The sequence below is a fragment of the Girardinichthys multiradiatus genome, chromosome 1 (assembly GCF_021462225.1).
Source record: "Girardinichthys multiradiatus isolate DD_20200921_A chromosome 1, DD_fGirMul_XY1, whole genome shotgun sequence".
In the NCBI taxonomy this organism is placed as follows: domain Eukaryota; kingdom Metazoa; phylum Chordata; class Actinopteri; order Cyprinodontiformes; family Goodeidae; genus Girardinichthys; species Girardinichthys multiradiatus.
In genome coordinates, this window is record NC_061794.1 from 41,790,946 (window position 1) to 41,814,931 (window position 23,986).

General features: G+C 39.1%; 1 protein-coding gene across 1 annotated transcript in view; it reads left to right on the forward strand.

The window, feature by feature from the left end:
- c1qtnf12 (C1q and TNF related 12) overlaps nt 1-23,986 on the forward strand; it is a 34,557-nt gene that overhangs the window by 2,633 nt on the left and 7,938 nt on the right. Inside the window, exons 2-5 of the mRNA XM_047372423.1 lie at nt 17,046-17,150; nt 17,265-17,376; nt 19,009-19,193; nt 21,213-21,321. Of these exons, the coding sequence (XP_047228379.1) occupies nt 17,046-17,150; nt 17,265-17,376; nt 19,009-19,193; nt 21,213-21,321 (511 nt within the window). The remainder of the gene's footprint in view (nt 1-17,045; nt 17,151-17,264; nt 17,377-19,008; nt 19,194-21,212; nt 21,322-23,986) is intronic.

A 23,986-nucleotide genomic window follows, 5' to 3' on the forward strand; every position in this document is an offset into this window, starting at 1 on the left:
TGTTCAATCAGTCATCCAAAGATGGAAAGAGAACAGCACAACTGCAAACCTACAAAAACAGGTGAGCATTGATCTGAGAAGCAGCCAGGAACTGTGAGGTAACTCTGAAGGAGCTGCTAAGATCCGCAGCTCAGGTGGGAAAATCTGTTGATAGGACAACCATTTGTTGTGCTCTCCACAAATCTGGCCTTTATGGAAGAACAGCCATAAGAAGTCCCATTTGCAGTTTGTCACAAGCCCTGTAGGCTTTTACTACAAACACGTGAAAGAAGGTGCTCTTTTAATTTAGGCAACATGCAAGATGATATGAGTGGCAGAAAACTGACCTTGCACATAATCCAGTACACCATTCACACATTGAAACATGGAGGTGTTGGCAGTGTTGTGTTCTGGAACTGCTTTTTGTCAGCATGGACAGGGAAGCTTGTCAGAGTTATTGGGAAGATAGATGGAGCTAAACACAGGACAATCCCAGACAAAAACCTGTTAGAGGCTGCAAAAGACCTGAGACTGTGGCAAATAAAGACAGACCTATATTGGAATGGTTTAGGTTGAAGCATATTTATATGTCCATACCAAAACCCAATTGAAAATCTGTTGCAAGACTTGAAAATTTAAGTTGACAGACACCTTTCATCCAATCTGACTGAGTTTGAACTATTTTACAAAGAAAAAGAGGCATGATTTGTAGTTTTAAGATGAACAGAGCTGTGTTGTAAAAAGGGAGTTTTTACTCTCTTTCCTCCCTGTGCACCACCGGGTCTGTTTCTCTCCAGTTCCAAGACCCAACCAGTAAAACCAGCAGTATTTACCTTGTGAAATAATGAGAAACGGTTAAGTATAAAATCAAGATTTAATGCCAAAATGATCAGTGTACAGAGAATACAACTGAACAGATACAGAGTGACATTCACCTTCGGTACCGGGCCCCCCTCAGCCCATCTTAGGGATGAACCGAGAGGAGCCAAGAATGAAGCGTGAGTCCTGCTTTTATCTATGCCTGTTCTTAACCCTGCTAAAGGGTGTCATCCTCTTGTATCAGTTTATCCTTGACTATGTGTTGCATCTTATGTGATATCAACAGTTATGTTGTGTAAGCTGTAGCAGTGAGCGGTGCGGCAGATAAGCAACAAGGGCAGATATATTTAATTAGGGCAGCAAAGAGATGATTAGAAAAGCCACAGAATCATACATCCATAACAGCTGGTAATAATATTCCCCGAAAGACCATTTATTTGCTGCAAAAGGCAGAAATGCTTTAAATCGATGCCACACTTTACACAACTTTGTGAAGCAAATAGACAGATTTTTTCTTCCACCTCACAAATATATGCTGTATTTTGTAGATCTGTTGCACAAAATCCCACTTAAATACATTGAAGTTTGTGGTTGCAACATGAGAGAAAAAAGTGAAATCAGTACTTCTGCAGAGCACTGTACATGCTCCAGTTAAAAAAGAGAAGCAAAAGTTGCTCTCCAGTTTTATATTATTGGTTTTCTTGTTGGTGTTGCATATTTCTGATGGTTTCCAGCATGGTATTTATTTTGCTTTCAGCCCACCCATTATGTTGGCATTCTCATGTAATTCTTGCTGCCATATATACCAGTCATCACGTCTCGTGGTAACCCCCCTCCCACCCTGAAACCGCGCAGTGAGATCTCCTTTGTATCTTTAAGAACACTTTGTAGGTGGCTGTGGCCTGCCCCTGTTTATTTGACTGGGTTAGCCCTGTAAAAGCAGCAGCTATGAAGGATGACCTTATGTCAGCCCCTGCAGCCTGTTAAAGATTGAACCTCTGCGGTGTCTCATCTCTGTGCTACGTCCTGCACAAAGTCTTTGCAAACCCTCACCCCCCACTACCCACGATCTCCTGCCCCACACTCACTAAGAAGCCTTACAGTCTGTGATGTAACCTCTAGGAAGTTTAGGAAAGTTAGGTGGGCAGATATTAAAAGACCTGTGGCGATGTTCTCAGCACATTGATTCTGTCATGCATGGACCGAGTCTGCCTCCACTGTGTCTGGGACATCTGATAGGAGTGGAGTGGCCCTGAAAACTAGGGCAGCGTGCCATGTAAGCCCCTCATAAAGCGCTGTAGAAAGGGCCCTGAAAGGGAACACCTCAGTAAGGATTAGGCCCGGGTGCCTCCCTCTTTTCTTTTCATCTCATTTTCCACAATCACACATTAATGACATAATTACCGGGCAAAGTGACAGGACCTGGAAATAGTTTTCAGACACATTTTCATATTTTGTCACTAAAGAACCTCTACTTGAATGTATTTTATTGGGATTTTATGTGACAGACCAACACTAAGTAGAGCATACTTGTGATAAGGAAAGAAAATTATTCTAGGTTTTCAACATCAAATAAAAAAGTGCAGGATGCATTTGTATGCAGCCCTTCTGAGTGAACAGTCTGCAGACCACCTTTCACTGCAATTACAGATGCAGTCTTTTTGATCATGTCTCTGCCAACTTTGCACATCTAGTGTCTGACATTTGTACCAATTCTTCTTTGCAAAACAGCTCAAGCTCAAACTGGATAGAGAGCATTCCTGAATTGATATTTTAGACTTTTTGTGGTAATAGTGGCCTTTATTTGTGTTGTTTTTTTCAAAGTAAGTAGACAGGAAATGGGGTGGAGAAAGCGGGAAGACATGCAGTATAGGTCTCCAGGGTCAAAACTCAAACTCAGGATGGCTGCGTCGTGGGTTTAGACTTTGACTGGGCCATTCTCACACAGGGCTATGCTTTGATTTAAACAAAAGGTGTCCAACACCAGAGGGCCAGTGCCCTACAGGTTTTAAGCTCCACTACAGCTGATTTAAATGCCTGAATGACCTGCTCAGGATGTAACCTAGCTCCGCAGAGACCTGCTAATGACCCATTTGTTTGATTCATATGTGCTAAGTCAGGGCAACATCTAAAAGATGCAGGGCATGGGCCGTCTAACCATTCTATTGTAGCTCAGACTGAATGTTTACGTTTTTTTGTCCTGCTGGAAGGTTAACGTCCTGAAGTCTTTTGCAGTCTCTAACAAGTTTTCTTGCAGGACTCTTTTTTTATTTAGCTCCCTTGATCTTCCCAATTACTCTGACCAGCTTTCCTTATCCTGCTAAAGAATTCCCAGAGCATGATGCTGCCTCAACAATGTTTCACCGTGGGGATTGTGTGTTCAGCGTATTACTTTTCCACTACATTGTTGTTAGCTCAAGTCTGAATGGAGCATCTTCTTCCACATGTTTGCAGTGCCCACCAGCAAACTGCAAGTAGGACTTCTCATGGCTTTCCTTCAACAATGGCATTCTTCCAGACACGGGGAATAAATAACAAGTACAGCAACTGTCCGACCAACAGATTCTACCACCTGAGTTTTGAATCTCTACAGCTCTTCCAGACCTACTATGATATTTAAATATGTAAATAAAATGTTGAAAACCATGAACTGCTTTCTTCACAGTTCACAGTTATGGAGTATATTGTGTTGGTTGTGTATCACATACTAATGAACTAAAATTAAGTTTGTGGTTGTAATGTTGCCAAATTTTAAGAACTTCAAAAGCAGGACTCTGTACAGTTCTTAATTGTGAAGGAATCTTAAAAGTTAAGTCTGTAGCAGGGAACAATTCTGCATTGCACTATTTTGGTGCAGCATAATCATGCTTTCTGTTGCAAGAAAATAAAATAAATCTCTCCACACACACAAACCATGAAAAGTGGTAAACTTGTTTTTCTTATGGTAGTTTGTAAGTTTATTCTCTCACACTTCTACTAGGCATCAGAGAAAGCAACGCATCCAGTTGTGGCTGTCTTGGCAAGCAATTTGTGTTCTCAAACCAGCCAAACATTTACACTCTGCATTTACATTTTTTCCCCTTTGTGGCCAGTGGAAACGGTTCTAATGATGGCATGTCTATCTGACCAATTCAGTGTGTGGGCTGCTAGCAGTGTCCAGTTGGATGCTGCATTCTTCAGGAGATTTTCCATTTGAGACAGATCCCAACAGTCATTTTTGTGACAAGAGGAATTTTCTTTCATGGAGATTTTGAATGTTTCAAACAATCCTGACCTTTGTAACCCATCGTATTCTACACTTTTAAAGCACAATGTCAAACATTTAGGCCTTATAGCAATCCACTCTTAAGATGAGAGGAATCTGTCGCTGCTTCAGAGCAGCAAGGAATCTCTGATGGCTGTAATGGAGAGAGTCAAGTTAAACATCACACCCAGCATGTTGAATAATAGCAGGGTTTAGCCTGAAGCTGAAGTTTTTTTTTCCTATCTCTCATCCCTGGTGATGATTAATGCCACGGCGTGTGGGACTGTCAGGATCAGCCCCCACATAAGAGACAGAGCCGAGTCCCACAGGAAGCAAGACCACTGAGAGAGCATGGGCAGCTCGTATACTACACATAACGTGAACTGTCTATAGTCTGCGTGGCGTTGTGTTGAACTCTGGTTTCACTGCGTCAGAAAACAACAAAGGTTAAGCTGGTTTGACACTGTGAAAATGATCTCATGAAGTCAACTGCAAAAGAGTAAAAAGAAACAAGTCATAAACAGTCTTTTGTCATCACATCTGGGATTTGCAAGTAAAATAAACAAAAAGGTTGTGCTTTCACTCCAGATGCAGAGCAGCCGTTGTATTTGGGCTGATGTCAGATTTATAAAAAGCCCTTAATCTTTCTTGACTCTACTCATCGGTCACTGTTCTAAGATTTGTCTTTTTTGGCTTTTAAAGATAAATAGATGTGCACATTTACCGTCACAAAATGAACTATATTTCAATTTTATCCTGCACATACATTGAATTTGCATTCAGAAATTTTGCTAAACAGAAAATGTGCATTCAAAACTGAGTCAGGTATGTGCCGTTATCAAAAGGAGGCGCCATTGAGTGTAATTTAAGAGCAGTGGTCACTAACCAAAAATAAAAATAAATGAAGAAGAATGCACAAACAAAACTAGTAGATTTGGCAATATGCATGTGAAAAATTGAGAGATCTTTGGAAATATTTTTCTGTGGGCTATGCTGCAAGATATTGCCAGCAAGTACTGGTCAGGACTGTTACTGTAAGCAGAAATATTATGGTGGAAAAACGTTTAAAACTATAGTGGAAAAGCTTCTTTATATTCTGTAAATTTCAGTAACGTTTTTTAAATTGCAAAATGCTAAAATCAATAACAACCCGGAACACAAGTATGGTTTGTGTTGTGTTTGAACAAGGGATGTTAGAATCTTCAGCAAGAAAGTAGAACATTTCATGAATTTCCTTCAAAGTAAATGAAAATGTATTAGTTAAATCTTTTATTTTAAAGGTTTTCCAGAATTTCATTTAAAGTGCCAGTGTTTATGATACAGTGACATCTAGCTGTCAAACTGGGAACAGTAACAATAACTAGGTGTTAGGTTACTAGCAGATCGGACACAGTGGTCACTCATTTTGTCTCAGTGAGACAAAAGTGACGACTTCCTTTACTTGACCTCGTTAAGGGCAAAAGGAAACATTTTCAGCTAAGCTTAGAAACCTTAGCGAAGAAAACTCTGGCTTGTTTGCAAATTGAAATCCTCTACTCTGAAAGCCCTTACCAAAAAAAAAAAAAGTCTATGTTTTATTATAATAAATTAAACCAAAAAGGCCTGCTTGAAAGTGGGACAGAATAAAGATCTACTCTCTATGGATGTCAATGGCACGTTCAGCAAGCAGCAACAACATGATTATCATGCTAAAAAGCTTTAATTTCCCCGTTCTAAAATAAAAACAAATATTAATGAATTTTCCCTTGCATTATTTTTTAACCAAAAGATCCCTTCCAGCGCTGCAGTGGGAATACTCTGTAAACCCTGTTTGCATGAGTAGAGCACTTACAACCCAGTCCATCAGATAAAGTGAAAAAGGGAAACGCTTTCAAACTCAGCTCAGAGCCCCTGATGAGCTTAGATGGATGTTCTACCTACAGTCAAACCACAGGGTAAACTTTGTATCTGGGATGGATCAGGATCCTACTGCTTTTCAACTGCTCGTTTTACCTACCACAGGGAAAATGGGCACTCACTCCAGCGTTGGAGCTGTAATTTGTACAGACAACAGATGTTAGCCGGCAATCATATATCTTTTAATCTTATATAGCCTTTTTATATGAAGTGAAAGCCACTATTTTCTCTGCTGACTTAAAAAAAAACATATAGTGTCTTTCAATAATATTCATACCACCTACATTTTTTCACATCTTGCCTCACGTTACAACTGCAAACTTCAGTGTTTTTTATTGGTGTGTAATCTGGTAGACCAAAACAAAGTATAGGAAATTTGTAGATTGGAGAAAAATGATACATAGTTTTCAAACTGTTTTACAATGAGAAATCTAAAATGTTTAGCACGCATTTGCATTCATCTCTAGACTCAATACTTTGTGAAACTACATTTTGCTGCAAACCTTTACACAGTCAGAGAGCAAAACTGTTGCTCATGCTTTGGCATCACTCAGTTGCATAAATGGAGAGCATCAGTAAACACTTGTTTTGAAGTCTTGCCACAAATTCTCAATGGGATGTAGATCTATACTTTGACTAGACCATTTTGACACATGAATAGGATTTGACCCAAACCATTCCATTTTAATTCTGGCTGCATATTTGGGATTATTGTTCTGTTGGAAAGTGAACTTTCTCACAAGTCGTTTGCAGCCTCCAACAAAAATCCATCTTCACATCATCTCTGACTAGCTTCCCTGTGTCTGCTAAAGAAAAGCATCCATTAGAGGAGTATGTTTGGGGTTATTTTTCTCTGTTTTGCATGTAGACCAAAAAATAGAATTTTTGTCAAATATGTGCAAGGAGCCTTCTTCAACAAGTTTGCTCTGTCACCTGCATGGTTTGTAGCAAACTTTAAATGGGGCTTCAATAGTAGCTTTCTCCTTGTTATTTTTTTCATAAACGCCAAATTGTGCAGTTAACGATTAATAGATGTCCTGCCAACATTTTTTCCCACCTGAGCGCATGGACCTCTGCATCACCTCTAGAGCTACCATGAACCACTTGGGGGCTTCTCTAAATAATGCTGTCCTTGCATTAGGTGGACAGCCATGTCTGGGTAGGTTTGCTGTTGTACCATACTTTTTCTATTTTCAGATGATGGACTGAACAGAGCTCTTTAAGATGATCAAAGCCTGGGATGTTGGTTTATGACTTAACCCAGCTTTAAACATCACAATGACTTGTGATGTTTAACTTGAAGACGCGATCTGTCTTTTGTGTTTCTTGGTCTCCATGATGCTGTTTGTTCACTAATGTTCTCAAACAAACCTCTGAGGCCTTCACAGAATAGCTGTATAAATGCTAAGATTAAACTACACACGGGTGGAGTCAAATTAGTAATTAGATGACTTACTAGATTTTATTTAAGGGTATCAGATTAAAGGGGTCTGAATACCTTCCACTTTGCAGTAATTTAGTATCCAGTACCTGCAAAACCTGCATAACACTTAGAACAAGGACAACTTCTTAAGTTCTAAAAATATCTAGCATATTACATTTGTAAAATAACCACTAATTCATACTGTATTTTTCAGGTTTTAGCGCTAAAAACAACATTGAATTTTTACAATGAGACAACAAATACTTTTATTGAGAGGAAAGTTCTTGTTTTAATTAAAATAAAGGAAAAAATCTAAAGCAAGGCAAATCTTTTTTTCAGCCTAATACCAAAAGGACTGAAAATCGCTGTCATTAGTATTGTTGTCTACTGTAAGCATTCTCTGTAGACATTGTATGAGAATAGATGAAAGAACTGGTAGAAATAGTTTTTTTTTTTTACATTTAAATATAGAAACACTGCTAATATCTATATCATTTTTGACCAAGGTGATTAAGAGCAACTGCGGAGGACCTATAGCCACACAGGGCTCTGGAGCCATAGGTAGCAGAACCCTGGTTTGTCCCATGAAATCCCAATAAAATAGATCCTAATCTAAAGTTGTAATGTGACAAAATGTGAAAAAATTAAAGCGGTGTCAATATTTTGGCCAGGTACTGAATGTACATTTTTTAAAATCTCTCATTAACATTGTCAACAACAATAATTATGGACCATATTCCATTCAAACTTTCTAATGTGTTCCCAAGATATTAATAGAGCTAATGACAGAAACTTCAGTGTGTGTCAGAGTGATTATGTTTAGCAGAGAATGCTTTCCTATTGTCTAAGAGGATAGTGAAAACAGTGCAGAGTCAACATTGCATTCCTAACTGTATTTAGCTCTCCTGCAATAAATCCACAAGGTAATCTGTCTTTGAAGAGCAGTGATGGGAAACACGAATGTGGATAGATGATGGCTGGGATGCATGCAGGTTAACAAGATCCCCTCATCCCACAAAGCCTGGGGATCCCTGCCTCCCGGGGCGGCATTGGCCCCAGGTTAGGCCCTTCCAACTCACGCATGGATGACTGCACAGGGAGCAGTACAGCAATGTAAAAACAAGAGATTATAAAAGACTTTCCATCATCCTGCTCAACCTTAAACCTCCGTGTGCAACATTCTTTATCAGCAGCTAAATGATTCTCGTGTGTACGTACAGGTAGGAAAACACATAACGCTGACGTGAAAGCAAGATAAGTTCAGCTGGAGGAATTCAGGAGCTGCCTGCAGAAGCGTAGAGTTTCAGTATCTGGTTGCAGCCTCAGAGACATGTTTTAACAGTTGTGTTTGTGTTTTTGGTGGCATGCTGCCCTAGGGAAATATTTCCCGTTTTATTGCTTCAAATAAATTCAACCTAATTTTCCCCAAACTACATGAAAAACACATTAAAAGCAGCGAACACAGAAGAGCTCTTTTTCTCCGGGTAATAAAATCTCATGGCTCAATGTGAACAATCTATCATGATTACAACTGTTTCACCAAATATTCCAAAACCTTTAAACTCCCTAGCCTGCGTGATGAAAAATAAAACAATAAAAATATATTTTATTGTTTGCATTGATTATCACAACAATCACCATTGGAAAGACAAAACATGTTTACGTTGAAACTTCTCAGATGCAGCAGTGTTGCATTGTCTCTTGATTTATTGGGCTGCCAGAAACATCTATGATTAAGATTTCACAAAGAAGATTCAAAAGTTCATAAAGTACAGCAATATTATGTGTAACACATCTTGCAACATAAATTTAACCACCGACAATTTCAAAACACTAACTTTGCTCAAATCTTGCAAAGTCTAAACTTAAAATTTTGTTGTAGAACTAATTGTAACCATAAAATAAATTATTTTGAGTCCCTTGAAAGGGCCCGAAGGGACAAAAAAGCAAGAACAACAAAAGAACAGTAAACATTCATGTTGTTTTCGGTATTGTAAAGGTTCCCAATGAACAAACTCAAATGTTGAGCCCCTTCCATGTTGGGGTTACTTACTTACCAATGAAAGTCTGAAGATTACATGGTAAAATCATCATCAGCAACCTTAGAAATGAGTTCAGCAGGATTGGGATCAGATTTCACAGCTGGCAGTTTAGAAAACTGTTCAATTAGAATAAGCATGTAGAGTTGTAGCCCTCAGAGATTTCTTCTGTTTTTGGTTTTATGTCAATTTTTATTTTTCAAGATTTACTGAGTAAAAAGAAAATTCAGTTTTCAAATGATTTGAAATGATGAATTATTTTACAAGGAAAAAATCCCATCTGGCTCTAAGTGAAAGGTAATCACCTCCCTGTTAAATCATGTAATTAACCTAATTTCTGTGTTCAGTGTCACTACCACACAAACTTCTGATTACTGCCAGACCTGTAGAATCACAAGATTACTTCAACAGAACTTGTCTGACAACATGAAGTAGGCAACAAAATTTGAAAAATCAATCCATCAGCCCCTGAATCGCAGAAAATTTAGAAACAGATGAGAAACAAAGTCATTGACATCTGTCGGTCCAGAAGGAGTCACAAAGAATTTTGTTGTGCCATTTTCTTCCTTCCCTGGATCATTATGCAGCAGCACAATTATTAAATGCGCACCAGCAATTTCACCTCTGAATAGCACAAACAATAACATAAAATGAAAGTTTTGGAGTGGCCTAGTCAAAGTATAAACCAAAATCTAATTTAGATGCTGTGGCCTGACCTCAAACATGCCATTCATGTTCAAAACCCTCCTTGGTTGCTGAATAAAACAACTTAAAGATACTTGTGTAGATTCTCAGTTATCCAGGAAATGACAATCCTAGATGTAACCTGAGGAAAATCTGTTTTTGTTTACAAAATATGTAGACGGGACAACTATTAGTCGTTAACTACACAATTTTGCCTTTGTGAGGAAAGTCAGCTTAATGTTTTTGGATTGGTGGAATTTCGGATTATATTACAGTCATTGTGTCCTTAGAATGTTTTATAGTGTTTATATTCCTCGGCACACATAAGAACAACCAAAACATACAAGGAATGTGTTTTATAAATAGTTTTAAGTCCTCTATTCATCCTGTTTAATTTTTCCTGTTTCCTCTGAGTTTGGAAGGATTTAGATTCTGTTTCAAAGTGTAAAATCAGAAGTCAGGGCTGTAAAACACCAGATTGTAATTCTGATTGGTGTTCCTGTTCATCTCTTTGTCACGGATCTATTTGCCATCAATGCAGTGATGGTGGAAGTCTCCATTCATTATACATCTAACTGCTTTACACCTACAACGTTGAGTGTGGAGTGACTTCAGATAAGTTATAGACTGTAACCGCTGTAAAAGAATCATTGGTTACAGTTTTATTGGTTATTATTTTGGATGGAGGAACCTTTATTTTTCACTCTAACACATTCAGCAACACCCCTCAGCAAACGTTGGGCTACCGTATAGAAGGAATGAGTGAGGCAACACTCACAGATAACTACCCCGGGGAGATTTAGGTGGTTTTGTGTAATTAAATTTCATGTCATAAAGGTTCAGAGAAGCACCATGGAAACACACTTTATTTAATATTTGTTTCTCTCTGCTAACTTTGTGGCTCCACCTTGCAACATGGATCTGTGCAGCTCTTTTCATCTTGGATCGAAGTGTCTTTCCCGTTAAGCCTTGTCGCTCTGTATGTGATTATGAGATCCAGTTTTATTCAAGATCGCAGCTTTATGAGATCAGAGTTTCATCTCTGGGGGATTCCTTTCCTCAAGAGGACTAGATGAAGGAAAGTTGAAATAAAGATGTCTTGACAGCTGTCTGTGATGAAACCCAGTGAAAGTAAAATGGCATTTTGATCAGATTCATGTCTAAAAATGACATACATGAGACAATGATGCCAACTGCTATGAATGTTAGTAAATGTTGAAACAATAATATTAGATGAATCTTGAACTAACATGCTGACCTCTCTTCACATTCTTAAAAGTCTCTCTCAATTGAACAGTTAAGCAGCTGAAAATTGGTAATTCGAACAAGACAATTATCCCAATCCGAGTTGGTTTTTGGATGGATAACGCAAGCTAACGTTAACCTTCCCAAAGGGTCAACTTCAACCCTGTTACAAATCTGTGGACTATGCTTAAAAGCTGGTTTGTGCCAGGAAACCAACTAATTTTATTGAACTATCAAGTCTGATGTTAAACTGGTCAAGTAGCTTGTTAAAATTATTATTATTATTATTTATGTTACTATTTCAGTAGTACCAACCCTGGTAGCAAGACCGTCTAGCACCAAGGAAGGTGCGAAGGTGCTAAACGGTCTTGCTACCAGGGTCGGTGTGGGACCTTGGCCACCAGGTCCCGTACCAACCCCATGCTTGGCCTGCACGGCTGGGGGGGGGGTTGGTTGCCCTGCGTCTCACTCCGTGCCTCTTTGAGCTGGGCACTGTTGCTCCTGTGCCTTGCCTGGAGTGATGTTTTATGTCTGGCTGCCTGGGACTGCTGCTGCCTTCCGGAGCCGGATCTACCTGTTCATTGTTTCTCTTAGGTGCCGTGGATTACAGACCTTCAACCGTTCTTGCCACACTTACTTACATACAAATGTACACTTCCAGGTGACAAACCCCTGCTGACAGACAGCCACTCAACACAAACATACCTATGCCTAACATATGCTCAATCAAGCACCCAAACACACACACAGTTACACAGATGCAACAACACACAATTGCTTAAATGGTTGAAGGTCATACAAAAACAGGTTACAATAACATCAGTGTGACCTGCTAATCACACAATTAGTATACTGTTCTAAGATATCCTTTTTGTAGAGCAAACCTGACCTGGCACATGGAGGCAACCATCTGTTCCATATGGTATACCAGAAACGCTGCGGCAGGACACATGAAAACCCAAAATATAATAAACCATTCCATTAGAAACATTAAGAGGAAAAAAAAAATGCAAACATGTAGTTTATCAGGAATCAACAATTTTTATACAAATTTTTAAAATGGCATGTAACTAATTGAGCTTCATAAATCTTTTAGAAAGACCTGTGCAACTATTTTCCTGCTTAGTCTTAACCTTTAGCTAAATATCTGCTGGCTATAACATTTTATCTGACAAGACAAAAAGTGCCATCAAGGGTCTTTCACCAGTCTTCCTTCTTTTATAAAAGAGGATTACATCAATATTGTTGAACTGACTTTTACTGTAGTAGAAGTCTGATTACTTTTCCCACCAGAGAACACAATGCTGCCCATTCTTTCGAGGATAAAAACTGTCTGGAGGACTTAACATTTCTCACCTTTACACATGATAACTGACACATTCTCGCGGACTGTGGTGGGAGGGTGTGCGCTCGAAACCGCTGACAGATGAGACACATTTAAGGCCCTCACACATCAGCAGTGATCAAAGCCAGTGCACCTCTGTTCTTCATCAACTCGGAGCTTTCATACCTGCATTCGCTCCATCATTTGTTAACGGCTTGCTCGAGCCGATGCAAAGAAATGTCAGGGAATCCATAGTTCACTTTACACCATAGTCGAAAGCAGCCAGTGAGAGATTGAAAGCCTCTGACAGCAAGCAGTAGAGGTTTGTTTTTGTGTCTGCATGTGTGCACTCTTTGAAGTTCTTGCTCCCACCTGCACACAATGAATCAGGCAATTTTTGGCAAGTTGTTTGTGTGATTCCAGGCATCACTAGTGTTTGTATCTCTCTGACAGTATGTATCGAGACAGGAACACGATGTTTAATGGAAAAAGCTAAGCATTCCTCTAGCTGATGATTCAATTATTTATGCAGTGATTTGGTGTTATTCCATAGCTCAGAAATGAAGGTAATAATTACCTTAGTTATAGCCTTTCTTCCCTGGGTACAGAAAATCCCCAAGGGGAAAAGTTTAATGGTTTAATTACAATGTTGTGTTTCATACATTTGAAGAAAATGACTGATATTTTGGCAAGCATTCACCTTTTTTCTAATATAGCGTGTGTGGGCCAACTCTCAATGTGTTGAATCTTCAAAAAAAGAAGACAGTGAGCTTTCATGGTGCTTTAATAAACAAAATGTGTAGATCAAGCTGAGCTCAGTTAAACAACTCTTTGGTAAATGATTTTTGAATTGTTAATATAAGCTTTTTAAAGGTGTATTTCAGGGTAAATGGGAAGAACAAGGGATCATGCCATTAAAATGAGGCAGATGTGTATTGATCTTCCTAAGCCCAGTGATTGTTTTAAAAAAAAAAGCAGACTCACTTATATTTGCCCATTTCTACAGTCAGAGAAATTAATTAAAGTTTGAAACAGCTGTAACTCTAACAAACAAGGCTGGATGAGGATGCAAGTTTATCTTCCCACCACGTGCAGTGAGGGTGGTGGTAAATGGAGCTACAAAAATCTTGTAAGCTCACTACAAGAGAACTAAAGTGATGAGTGGCTGAAGAGTTGGTTTACCAGATCTCTATAACAACCATTGTACGCTATCGGTGTGCTGACCACTTGTTTAGGAGGAACGCCAGGGAAAATCTTTCATCTCCTGCCATTACATATGTAAAATTGGTCTTAACAATATTGATACTTTAGCTAGAACCATTTACTTTGATCACATAAGACAAAGCTGGAGTTTTATGTCCACAAACACTATAGGATCAATATGTGGAAAAGTATTGTCTGAGATGCTGTGGGCCTGTTTACCGTACAAACGCCTGGTTTTGAAGAGTGCATGGTTTCATGAACTCTTTAAAATATGAAATCTTAAATAGAAATAGAATTTATTGTAAGGCATTTTCACATCTTTACCAGGGGTGCCAATAAATGCAGAGCTGTCCCACAACAAACAGACAACCTGGGTAAGGTAATAAAACAGCCGACTTTACAATCAGAGATTTATTGATATAAAAGTGAAAAACGTTTAACTTTTCATGCAGATTCAACACTTAAAAGAATGAAAGAACTAAAGGTAGTGGAGCAATGGAAGACGTTTTGAATCAAACTAGGATTCCAGTGTAGAAGAAAATGAATGGAGTGTAAAACTATTCTTGATCCAATCAGTCTTACTTTATATGTTTCCAAACCTGAAAATAAAAAAAAACACAGAATAACCTGACACCCAGCCAGCACAGAATCTGTTTATTTTGTCTGCCGTCAGCAAGAGACAGGGAGCAAGTGCTGCAAATCCCAAAACTAAAAAAAGAGAAGAATTTTACTGCAGCTTTATAAAGACAAACAAGGAGTTACTTTGTTGCGGTGCAACAAGAGGCATGTCGTCAGCGGAGCAGAAAGGAGCTTGTTGGTTTAGTAGATAAGTGATCCATGTTTTGCTGCCAAACCTAAACAAATTCCATTTCAGAAAGCTCACCTCCATGGCACGTCTGTATCTCCTCTTCTATCTCAGCTAAAGGTTCCTGGATGTTCGGGGGAACGTTGGGGTAACATTTGAGCTCCATTTAATTGGAATTCATTATGCCTCTCATTTTACCCAAATGAAAACAAACCAGTTGCAGCAATGGACATAAAAAATGTTGCTTCCATGTTTCCTTATCTCTCTAACAAATCGCAGTCTGTTTGCCGCTGTAATTTATTATAAATGAGGTATTTCAGAGCAATATCCATATATATATCCACATTCTGCATTAATTTGCTGTCTTCCTTGTTAGACACATGTTTTTGATTGGACTCAACTCAGCATTAAAAAGGAAAACACTATTCTGTCTGTGAGCAAGGAAAAAAGCATTGTCAGATGTTTTCAGCTTATCATAAAGTACAGTTAATGAAGTCAGTATAGGATTGGCATCATATAGAGCAGCAGGGTGCTCATGGAAATGTTCATGTGGAAAAACCTCGCAAACATAACAATGTATGTTTACATTAATCCTCCTTGCCTAATTAACCAATACAAAGCCTCGCTAGGAGCATCCATTTTCCTTTACTTTTTCCACATATTGTAACAACCAGAAACTTTTATGTATTTTCCATGAGTTTTATGTGATAGAAAAACACCAAGTAGTGCTGAATTGTGAAGTGGAGCGAAAATGAAATATTTTTTCAACATTTGTTGAAATCAGAAAAGAATGGCATGGATTTGTATTTAGTCTTTCATTCTTTCTATCTATAGACTGAAATGTCTGTACATTCTTGTTAGCAAAATAGCTAAGGGTCAGTCAATTTAGATGGAGAGCATCTGTGGAGTGCAGGTTTCAAGTGTTGCAACAGATTCTATGTTGATCTAGGTATGTACTTTGACTGGGCCATTCTAACAGATGAATGTGATTTGATCTAACCCATACCACTGTAGCTCTGGCTGTATGCTTAGTGTTATTGTCCTGTTTGAAGGTGAATCTCTGTCACAGTCGTTTCTTCCAAAACGGCCCTCTATGTAGCTTTATCCATCTTCCCCACAGTTTTCTTGTCCCTGTTGAAGAAAAGCATTCCCACAGCATGATGCTGGCACTCCAAAGTGTCTTGGCGGCATTTTCCTCCACATGTAGCGTTCTGCATGTAGGTCAAAAAGCTCGGTTTTGGCCTTTTTACACATGTTTTCTGTGTCCTACTTGAATTGGGGGAAACTTTAAAGGGGACTCCTCCAACATTTTTTGTTGCCACTCCAGAACACCTGTATTTATACTGAGATCAATCACACACAAGTGGACTCTTAACCAATTAAGTGACATCTCAAGGATTAAAATTTTTTTTTTTGTTTGCAAGAAATTGTGAAAACCATATAAATTTCCTTTTTCCTTCACAACTTTGCATGACTTTGTATTTCATATCATGTAAAATTACAATACAATATTAAGATATTAAGGTTTGTGGTTATAATGTGACAAAATATGAAAAAGTTTGCAGTGTAAGAATAATTTTGTGATGCAGTGTAAAATGTAATGGGCCTCCTGTGTAAATTAATAGAGAAAAAAGCAAATGAGGAGGGAGGAAAATCACTAATGCCAGTGAGAAAAGTCCTGATGGTGACAAGCTAGGAGAGAAAGAGAGAAGGAGTTTTCTCAGTTTGAGCATTCCCTGCTGTCTGGCACCATTTAATTGTATCTTAGCATGAACTTTTCCAAAAGTGGTTTTAAAAGAAGCAATAATAACTCTTTGTCCTAATCTTTGCGGCTCTTTTGGATTACATTACATCGCACTAGACAGAATCCCTTTACTGTAAAATGAATGATTAGTTTGTTAACAGAACATTTTTACACACTTTTCATTAAAGCAAAATCTGTTTTAAATATTTTTGTGTTACTGAGAAACAGAATGTAGGAGGTGTGGTTATTTATTCTTGGTTGTTTCTTTTTAGCTTGGTTATGTCCAAATTGGAGCAGTATTGTTCTGAATTAAATCCCAGTCGGGGTCTTTCTGTGTGGAGTTCACATGTTCTCCCTGTTCATGTATGGGTTTTCTCTGGTTTCTCTGGCTCCCCCCATGTTAAAGCACATGCATGCCAGGTCAGTTTCTACTCTAAGTTGATCTCAGGTCTGTGTGCATGGTTGTCTGTCCTATGCATGCTTGTGGTGCTGCTGTGACTGGGTGAACGCTGCCTTTTACCCATTGACAGGATGGGGAAATCTTTCCCAAAACCATAAATAGAAGGAAACAGTTGTAGAAAATGGATGGGTCAATCTACCTATGGGCTTAATCAGTGACACAGTCTTCTCCATGCTGCAGACTCCTGATCACCAAAGAGTGGATCCACTAGGGTCATGGATGGATTTTGTCAAAAGGCCTGTTGGAAACTTCCCTGGGAAGTGTCGCAAACGCAAACGACCTCTGGTAAACCTAGCTGTCTTTTCAGTCTCTGAAAAGACATTCTACTTTCACTAATTATCTGTAAAAAATAACTGTTATTATTCATTTTAAAGCAAGACTGTTTTTCTCTTCCATCAGCCTGGACCTCCGGGTCCTCCAGGTCCCCCAGGCCCTCAAGGACCGCCTGGCTCTCCAGGGGCTGAGGTGACCCAGGAAGTTCTTTTGCAGGAGTTCAAAGAGATGATTAAAGGTAAACACATGCTTACTCTGCAGTCATGCGAAAAACGTAATACACCCATCCTGCTTCTATAGGATTTAAGAGCAAAGGTAGCAGCCAGATGTTGCTGATGAGATACGGTTAATTAACTGATCACCTTTAATAATTAGGAGTTTTGTGAGTTTGCTGGTTTGTAGTACATAGGGGTTAGCTGATACAACACCTAGATGGAAAGATATCAACAGGGACCCAACAGAAGCAATTGTTGCCTCACATCAATCTGGACTAGCATAGCAGGCCAATTTCAAACACGTAGAAGTCCATCATCTACACTGAGAAAGAAAATTCACAAGTGGAAAACATTTAAAAACCTGCGTTCTTCCCAGGAGTAAACATCACAGCCAGTTCACTCCCAGGTCAGATTGCGTGGTACTCAGCAAAATAACTAAAATCTCAATATCAGACTATACAGGTCTCAGTTAGCATGATAAATGTTGAATCACTTGACAATACAGGTTGAAAAAGGCTTGACAAGTTTGGTAGCACAAGTTAGGTTTGCAAAGCTGCATTTAAATGAACAAAAAGAGTTTTTGTAAAATATTCTCTGGTCAGGCCAGACCAAAGTAGAGATATTTGCCTATAATGGCTACAAAACAAAAAACATATTCATACAAACATCTAATTTCAGCTTTTAAGCACGGTGGTGGAGCCGTAATGATTTGGGCTTGTTTTCCAGCAATTGGACCTGGATATTTTGTGTTCCCTGAGTCGACTATGAACTCCTCCCAAAGTGTTTTAGAGTCTTATGTGAAGGCATCTGTCCAACAGCCTAAACATGACCGAAATAAGGTCATCAAAAGGACCATGATCTCAATCACAACTACAAATCTAGAACAGAATGACTGAAGAGAAAAGGGATACAGGTGATGAAATGGCAAAGACAAAGACCAGACCTCAACTTGATTGAAGTGTTGTGGTGGGACACTAAACGACAGCCACAGGACACTGATAAATTAGCGTTATTAGAGGTGGTTCTACAGACTAATCAGTCATGTCATGTACTTAAATTTGCACACAAATATGCCTACATCTTTAATAAATAAATAATAAAAATGTTGCCTTTTTGTATATTTGAGGTTGCATTATTTCCTGATATGTAAAAAACCAAGAGATGACAGAAAGAGATTTTCTCTCCTGACTAGAGGACAACGAACTGTTTTTAAAATTGACTGAAAAAGAAGAGAATCAATGTGCTGCAATGGCCCAGTCAAAGTTCGGACCTCACACCAATTTAAACAGTGTGGTGAGACTTTAAGGGAGCTGTTCGTAAACAAATGAACTGAATCAATATTTTAACAAATAGTGGGCCAAAACCCATACTTTAAGTTATTACTGCGAAAGGTGGTTCTACAAGCTGTTCTTCATTTTTACCCCTGACTGTATTGGCAGTTATCAAAGGGTTTTTTATCATCAGTAAATTTCTCAGCTGGTTTAAATTGCCATTTTTCTTTTTCTTTTTTTTTTGCAGGGACTATCCTCTCTTAAGTATTTTATGACAAACAAGATCTAATTTATCATTGTTTCATGAGAACATTGTGGTTGAAAAGTTATAATATTGTAGTGAAGTGACTTTGCAGTGTAACAACCTGGCTGTGTTCCTCTCAGAGGCTACAGAAAGGAGGGCAGCAGCACTCGACAGGCAAACAAGCCCCAACCAGCAAGCTACAGCCCTCCTTACACTGGAGGGAATGGCCTCCTACCGCCGAATACAAGAAGCTTTCCACTGCAAGCTCAAGGGACCTGTGGTGGTAGACAAGAAGACTCTGGTGGAGCTCCAGAACTTTCAGACAGTGAGTTTGTTTAAAAACCAAGAAAATGTCTTTGAATCAATCCAGCTTTGCTCCCCTACTTGAAAAAGTGAAGTTATGCCTGACCCTCCTCCATACTGTTGTTTGCTTTGTTTTTCAGTCTTAACTGTGAAAGAGTGAGTGTTTAGTAATTGTTGGTTACTTTGGATGTGGGAGGATTTTGAGAGGATCAAGCCTCCCCCGGGTAAATGGCATTGGCAAAGCATGCAGTGCCATTCTGAGACTCAGACTGCCTGTTTGGTCAAAAATATCCCCTTTTTTCAATCCTACACATCACTCCCAGGGCAGCACACAAAGGGCACTCTGTCTCTGACTTGGAATAATGTGCGGAGAGGACAGAAATAGAGACTGTTAGAAGAAGCATGCAGCAGAAGAAGAACTGTGGCCTGTTAGGGCGGGCTGACATAATGTAGCTAGAGGAGGGACAATTATATGCCAATCTGTTTAAGACAGTAGTAAACCAACATGTTACCCGAGGATTAGACTGTTATGGTTTAGGTTTTTTAGAGTCAAAAGCAAAAAGGGGGCACTTGAAAGAAAACATTCAGATGCAATTAATTTGATCTAGGTCAGAATCATTCATCAAATCATCAAATTTCATTGAAAAGACATAAAAAGGACAACTTTAAATTCTGTCCATGCATTGTGTAACTACAGTTGAAAAGTGGAAGCTGAAAAGAGAGATGCAGCAATTATAAACTCCAGATTTCTGTTTTTTCTAGAACTCTGACCTGCTGATTCTGGTTGAAATTTCAGAATCAGAAAAAAACTTTATTGCCAAATAGTGTTTCACACATACAAGGAATTTGCTTTGGTGGCAATGTGCTAAACACAGACAAACACGAAGTTGACATTAATACATTTAGAAATATATAGTTAAAAACAAAAACAAGTTGTATAGGAATGTTATGAGAGTAGAGAAAAATAGTGCAACTTTTTTTTAGAGAAAGATCACAGTGGCAAATATTAAAAGAATACAATAACAACAAGAAACTTCATTTAGTATTTTTAATTAGCTGTTGACATAATTAGTCTGGTTGTGCATTAGTGCAAACAGCAGTTTCTGTGTGTATTTCATAAGTAATGCAGCTCCATTACCTTAACTCTGAGATTTCCAAAAGACTGCCAACATTTCCAAGTTCAGGAAGTTCCATGACAGACAACAGAGATTAAAAGGATAAAACTAAACAACTTTGCAGTACTCTGTTCAGCTCACCTGTTATCTGCTGAAGTCAGTTGCAGGGCAGGCCAAGTAAAAATTGACCGCCTGTGGCAGGCATCTCCTTTATGTATTTGAAACAGTGCGGTATGGAACGGCAAAACTTCCAATGCATGAAATGGTCAAGAAGTGAAATGCCAGCCTCTCCTGCCTTCACTTGGTTGCTCTAATTCAAAGCTGGATATAAGCTGCCAAAGCCGTAAAGAAAAAGCTACCTTCATTAGCGGCCATCTTAATTGCAGAGAGACGTTGGCGCATTTCAATATTGTGAGATCTTGTGGAGCGAGATCTTGCTACCCCTCCAGTCCTCAGCGGTTTGGCATGTCAAAGAGAGAATTCAGCTAGTAGATTAAAGTCTGGTGGAGCAGGGACATCTAGAAAATGTAGGTCACAGGCCCTCCAGCTGCACACCTTTGATTTAGTCTCTCCATATAAGCTGACATTTATGTTCTCAGAGTGTGGGAGGAATGTCATATCATGGATCCCCCTGTCGGCTGAACTCACAACGTTCTCCCTTCTTGTCACATCTCTTTGCTTAGATATATTTAAATTGTTGGCATGTTTTGGCAGAGCAAGTCCCGCTCATTTTTAACCCCCATCCCTGTTGCCAAACTAATCTTCACTGACTCATGTTTGACACCTTTAAACAGACAGTTTTTATTTAATTTCCTGGTTCATGAAGAGAGAATACATTCCACTGAAGCAGTTGTTGTCTCAAAGCAACCAACGTGTCTCCGTAATAAATAGTGCAGATATTACTTGAGTTCTTTCTTTGCTTTCAGCCCCCTGCTAAAGGAGCTTTCCTCAGAGGAAAAGGAATGGACCAGTCAACAGGGAGGTTCACAGCCCAAATCACTGGAATCTACCAGTTTTCTGCTAATGTCCACATAGGTGAGACGCAGTAACTTTCCTTTATGTAATTTTTTCACACAGTAAAGCCTTAAAGCCCCCTATACACCCTCATACGTGTTCAGACTGTTGCAAGCAAATTATTAGGAGACAGCGGGTGTGTTTACATTGACCTCACCCTAGCACTTATGTGGATTCTGTTAAAATGTTAAAACATCATCATTATCCTTATCCACGCATGCTGAAAACAGCAAAGGGACGGCTTTGATTCAGCTGCAGTTTTCATATGAGAAAACTGTGTCCAATGTGCAACATATAGGGGTAAAGGGGAGAAAATATATTTGATTTGTTATTTCTAATATAATTTTGTCAAGAACTGTTGTAAAACGCAGCTTGGGAGCTAACGTGGGATCCTGAGAATTACAACTCCTGTGCCTTCTGCAACCCCTGTGAAGATGTTTAGAAAGCCTTTTATTGCCGCATCATAAATGTTACAAATAACCATTCTGCATCTTGAGGTCAACTCATCCCCAAAAAGCACAAGACACTTATTACATCCCAACTGGCTGGAAGCATGCCAGGGTAAAGGCCTTGTTCTTCCATCACAGATGAAAACAAGGTGACATGAAGCAAAGGATGAATATGAGAAAAAGCACCATATGGCCACTGTTAGGCATGGAGGAGAATCTGTGATGCTGTGAGCTTCTTTGTCCTCCAAAGGCATCGTGACCTCTGTGGAATGCCAGAACTTTTGAAATGCAAATTTGGTATAGTTTTTGTGATGTTGTGGGCCTGTTTGCCTTCCACCGGTCCTGGAAACCTTGTTGGAACCTTGTTATGCATCACAACATGAACTCTTGAAAATACGGGGCCGTTTTAAATAAAGATCTGGTTTCCTGCCAGAAGACTGAAAGTGGATGATCATTAAGTCTTTTAGCAAGGCAATATCACAAAACATTTAGTCAAAACTTCTCAGAAATGGAATAAGACATAAATAGCCTTATTGCATGGTCATCATACCTAAATCCTATAGAAAACCTGTAGGGTGAGCTTAAGAGAAGAGAGCATAGGAGAGGACTCATGAGTCTGAATGATCTAGAGAAATTGTGAAGAGGACAAGTCAAAGATCCCAAAGATGTATGCTCCAACCATGTGTTATAGGAAAAGACTTACTACTACCAGTGGATCTCACAAAATTTGAATATTATGAAAAAATGAAATATTATTTCAGAAAGTGAAACTTATATATTATATAAATTCATTATCCATAGAGTGAAATATTTCAAGCCTTCATTTATTAAGAAAATTTGCATATTATAAAAGATCAATAAAAAATATATATTTTAAACAGAAATGTCAGGCTTCTGAAAAGTATGTTCATTTCTTTGAACTCAACACTTGGTTGAGGCTCTTTTTGCATGGATCAGTGCAGCATGACAAGGAGGCAGTCAGCCTGTGGTTCTGCTGAGGTGTAATGGAAGCCCAGGTTGCTTTGATAGAAGGCCTTCAGGTCATCAGCATGGTTGGTTCTGGTGTCTCTCATCTTCCTCTTGACAGTACTCCATTGATTCTTTATGGGGTTCAGGTCAGGCCAGTTTGCTGGCCAATCAAGAACAGAAACACCATGGTCATTGAACCCGATTTGGCAGTGTGGGCCAGCTGGAAAATTTAATCAGCATCTCCATAAAGCTTGTCAGCAGAAGGAAGCATTTACTCTAAAATGTCCATGTAGATAGCTGCATTGACTGTGGAACCCTAGCAGGTGACATGGCACCCCAAAGCATTTCTGACTGTGGAAACTTCATTCTGTACTTCAAGCAACGTGGATTCTGTGCCTCTCCACTTTTCCTCCAGACTCTGGGGCCTTGATTTCCAAATGAAAAAGGAAACTTTATGTTCATCCGAAAAGAAGTCACTGGACCGCTGAGCAAAAGTTGCTTTGCTCCTTAGCCCAGGTAAGATGCTTTTGACGTTGTCTCTGGTTCAGGAGTGGCTTAACACAGGAAATGAGACAACTGTAGCTCATGTGTAGGATTTGTCTGTGCTTGGTGCCTTTTGATGCCCTGACTCCAGCCTTCCCATGAATGGATTTTGTTTGACAATCTTCTCAAGGCTGTGCAAGTTTTTGGGCTACAATGTTTCCTTTCACTCAACTTTCTATGTATATGCTTGGATACAGCACTCTGTGAACAACCAGTTTCTTTAACAATGACGTTTTGCGACTTACCCGCCTTGTGCAGCCTACCGACCCAGACTGAGAGGCCATTTAGATGCCTTCTGATATATGCTCCAAATATTTCACTCTATCTGTAGTGAATCTGTATAGCATAGTTGTTTCACTTTCTGAAATGTGTGACAAAAACTATTGAAGGTTTTCACAATATTCTAATCTTTTGAGATGTACCACTTGTGAAAAGGTGGTTGTACAATGTATTAACAGTAGGGGTGCCAATAAGAGTGGTACTAGTGATTTTATTAAAAACATTTATTTGTTAACCCTGTCTACTTTTAAGGCTGGGCTTAAAACTTTCCTTTTTGATAAAGCTTATAGTTAGAGTGGCTTAGTTTATCAGGGAGGGAGCCTTCCTACCTCCCTGTTGGATGGAGTAAGGGGGAGTCAGGTTTAGCCTAAACCGGCTCAGTTATGGTTGAGGTGCAAACACACACTCCATTTCTGCTACCTGTATGACCCCTTCTCTTTCCCAAT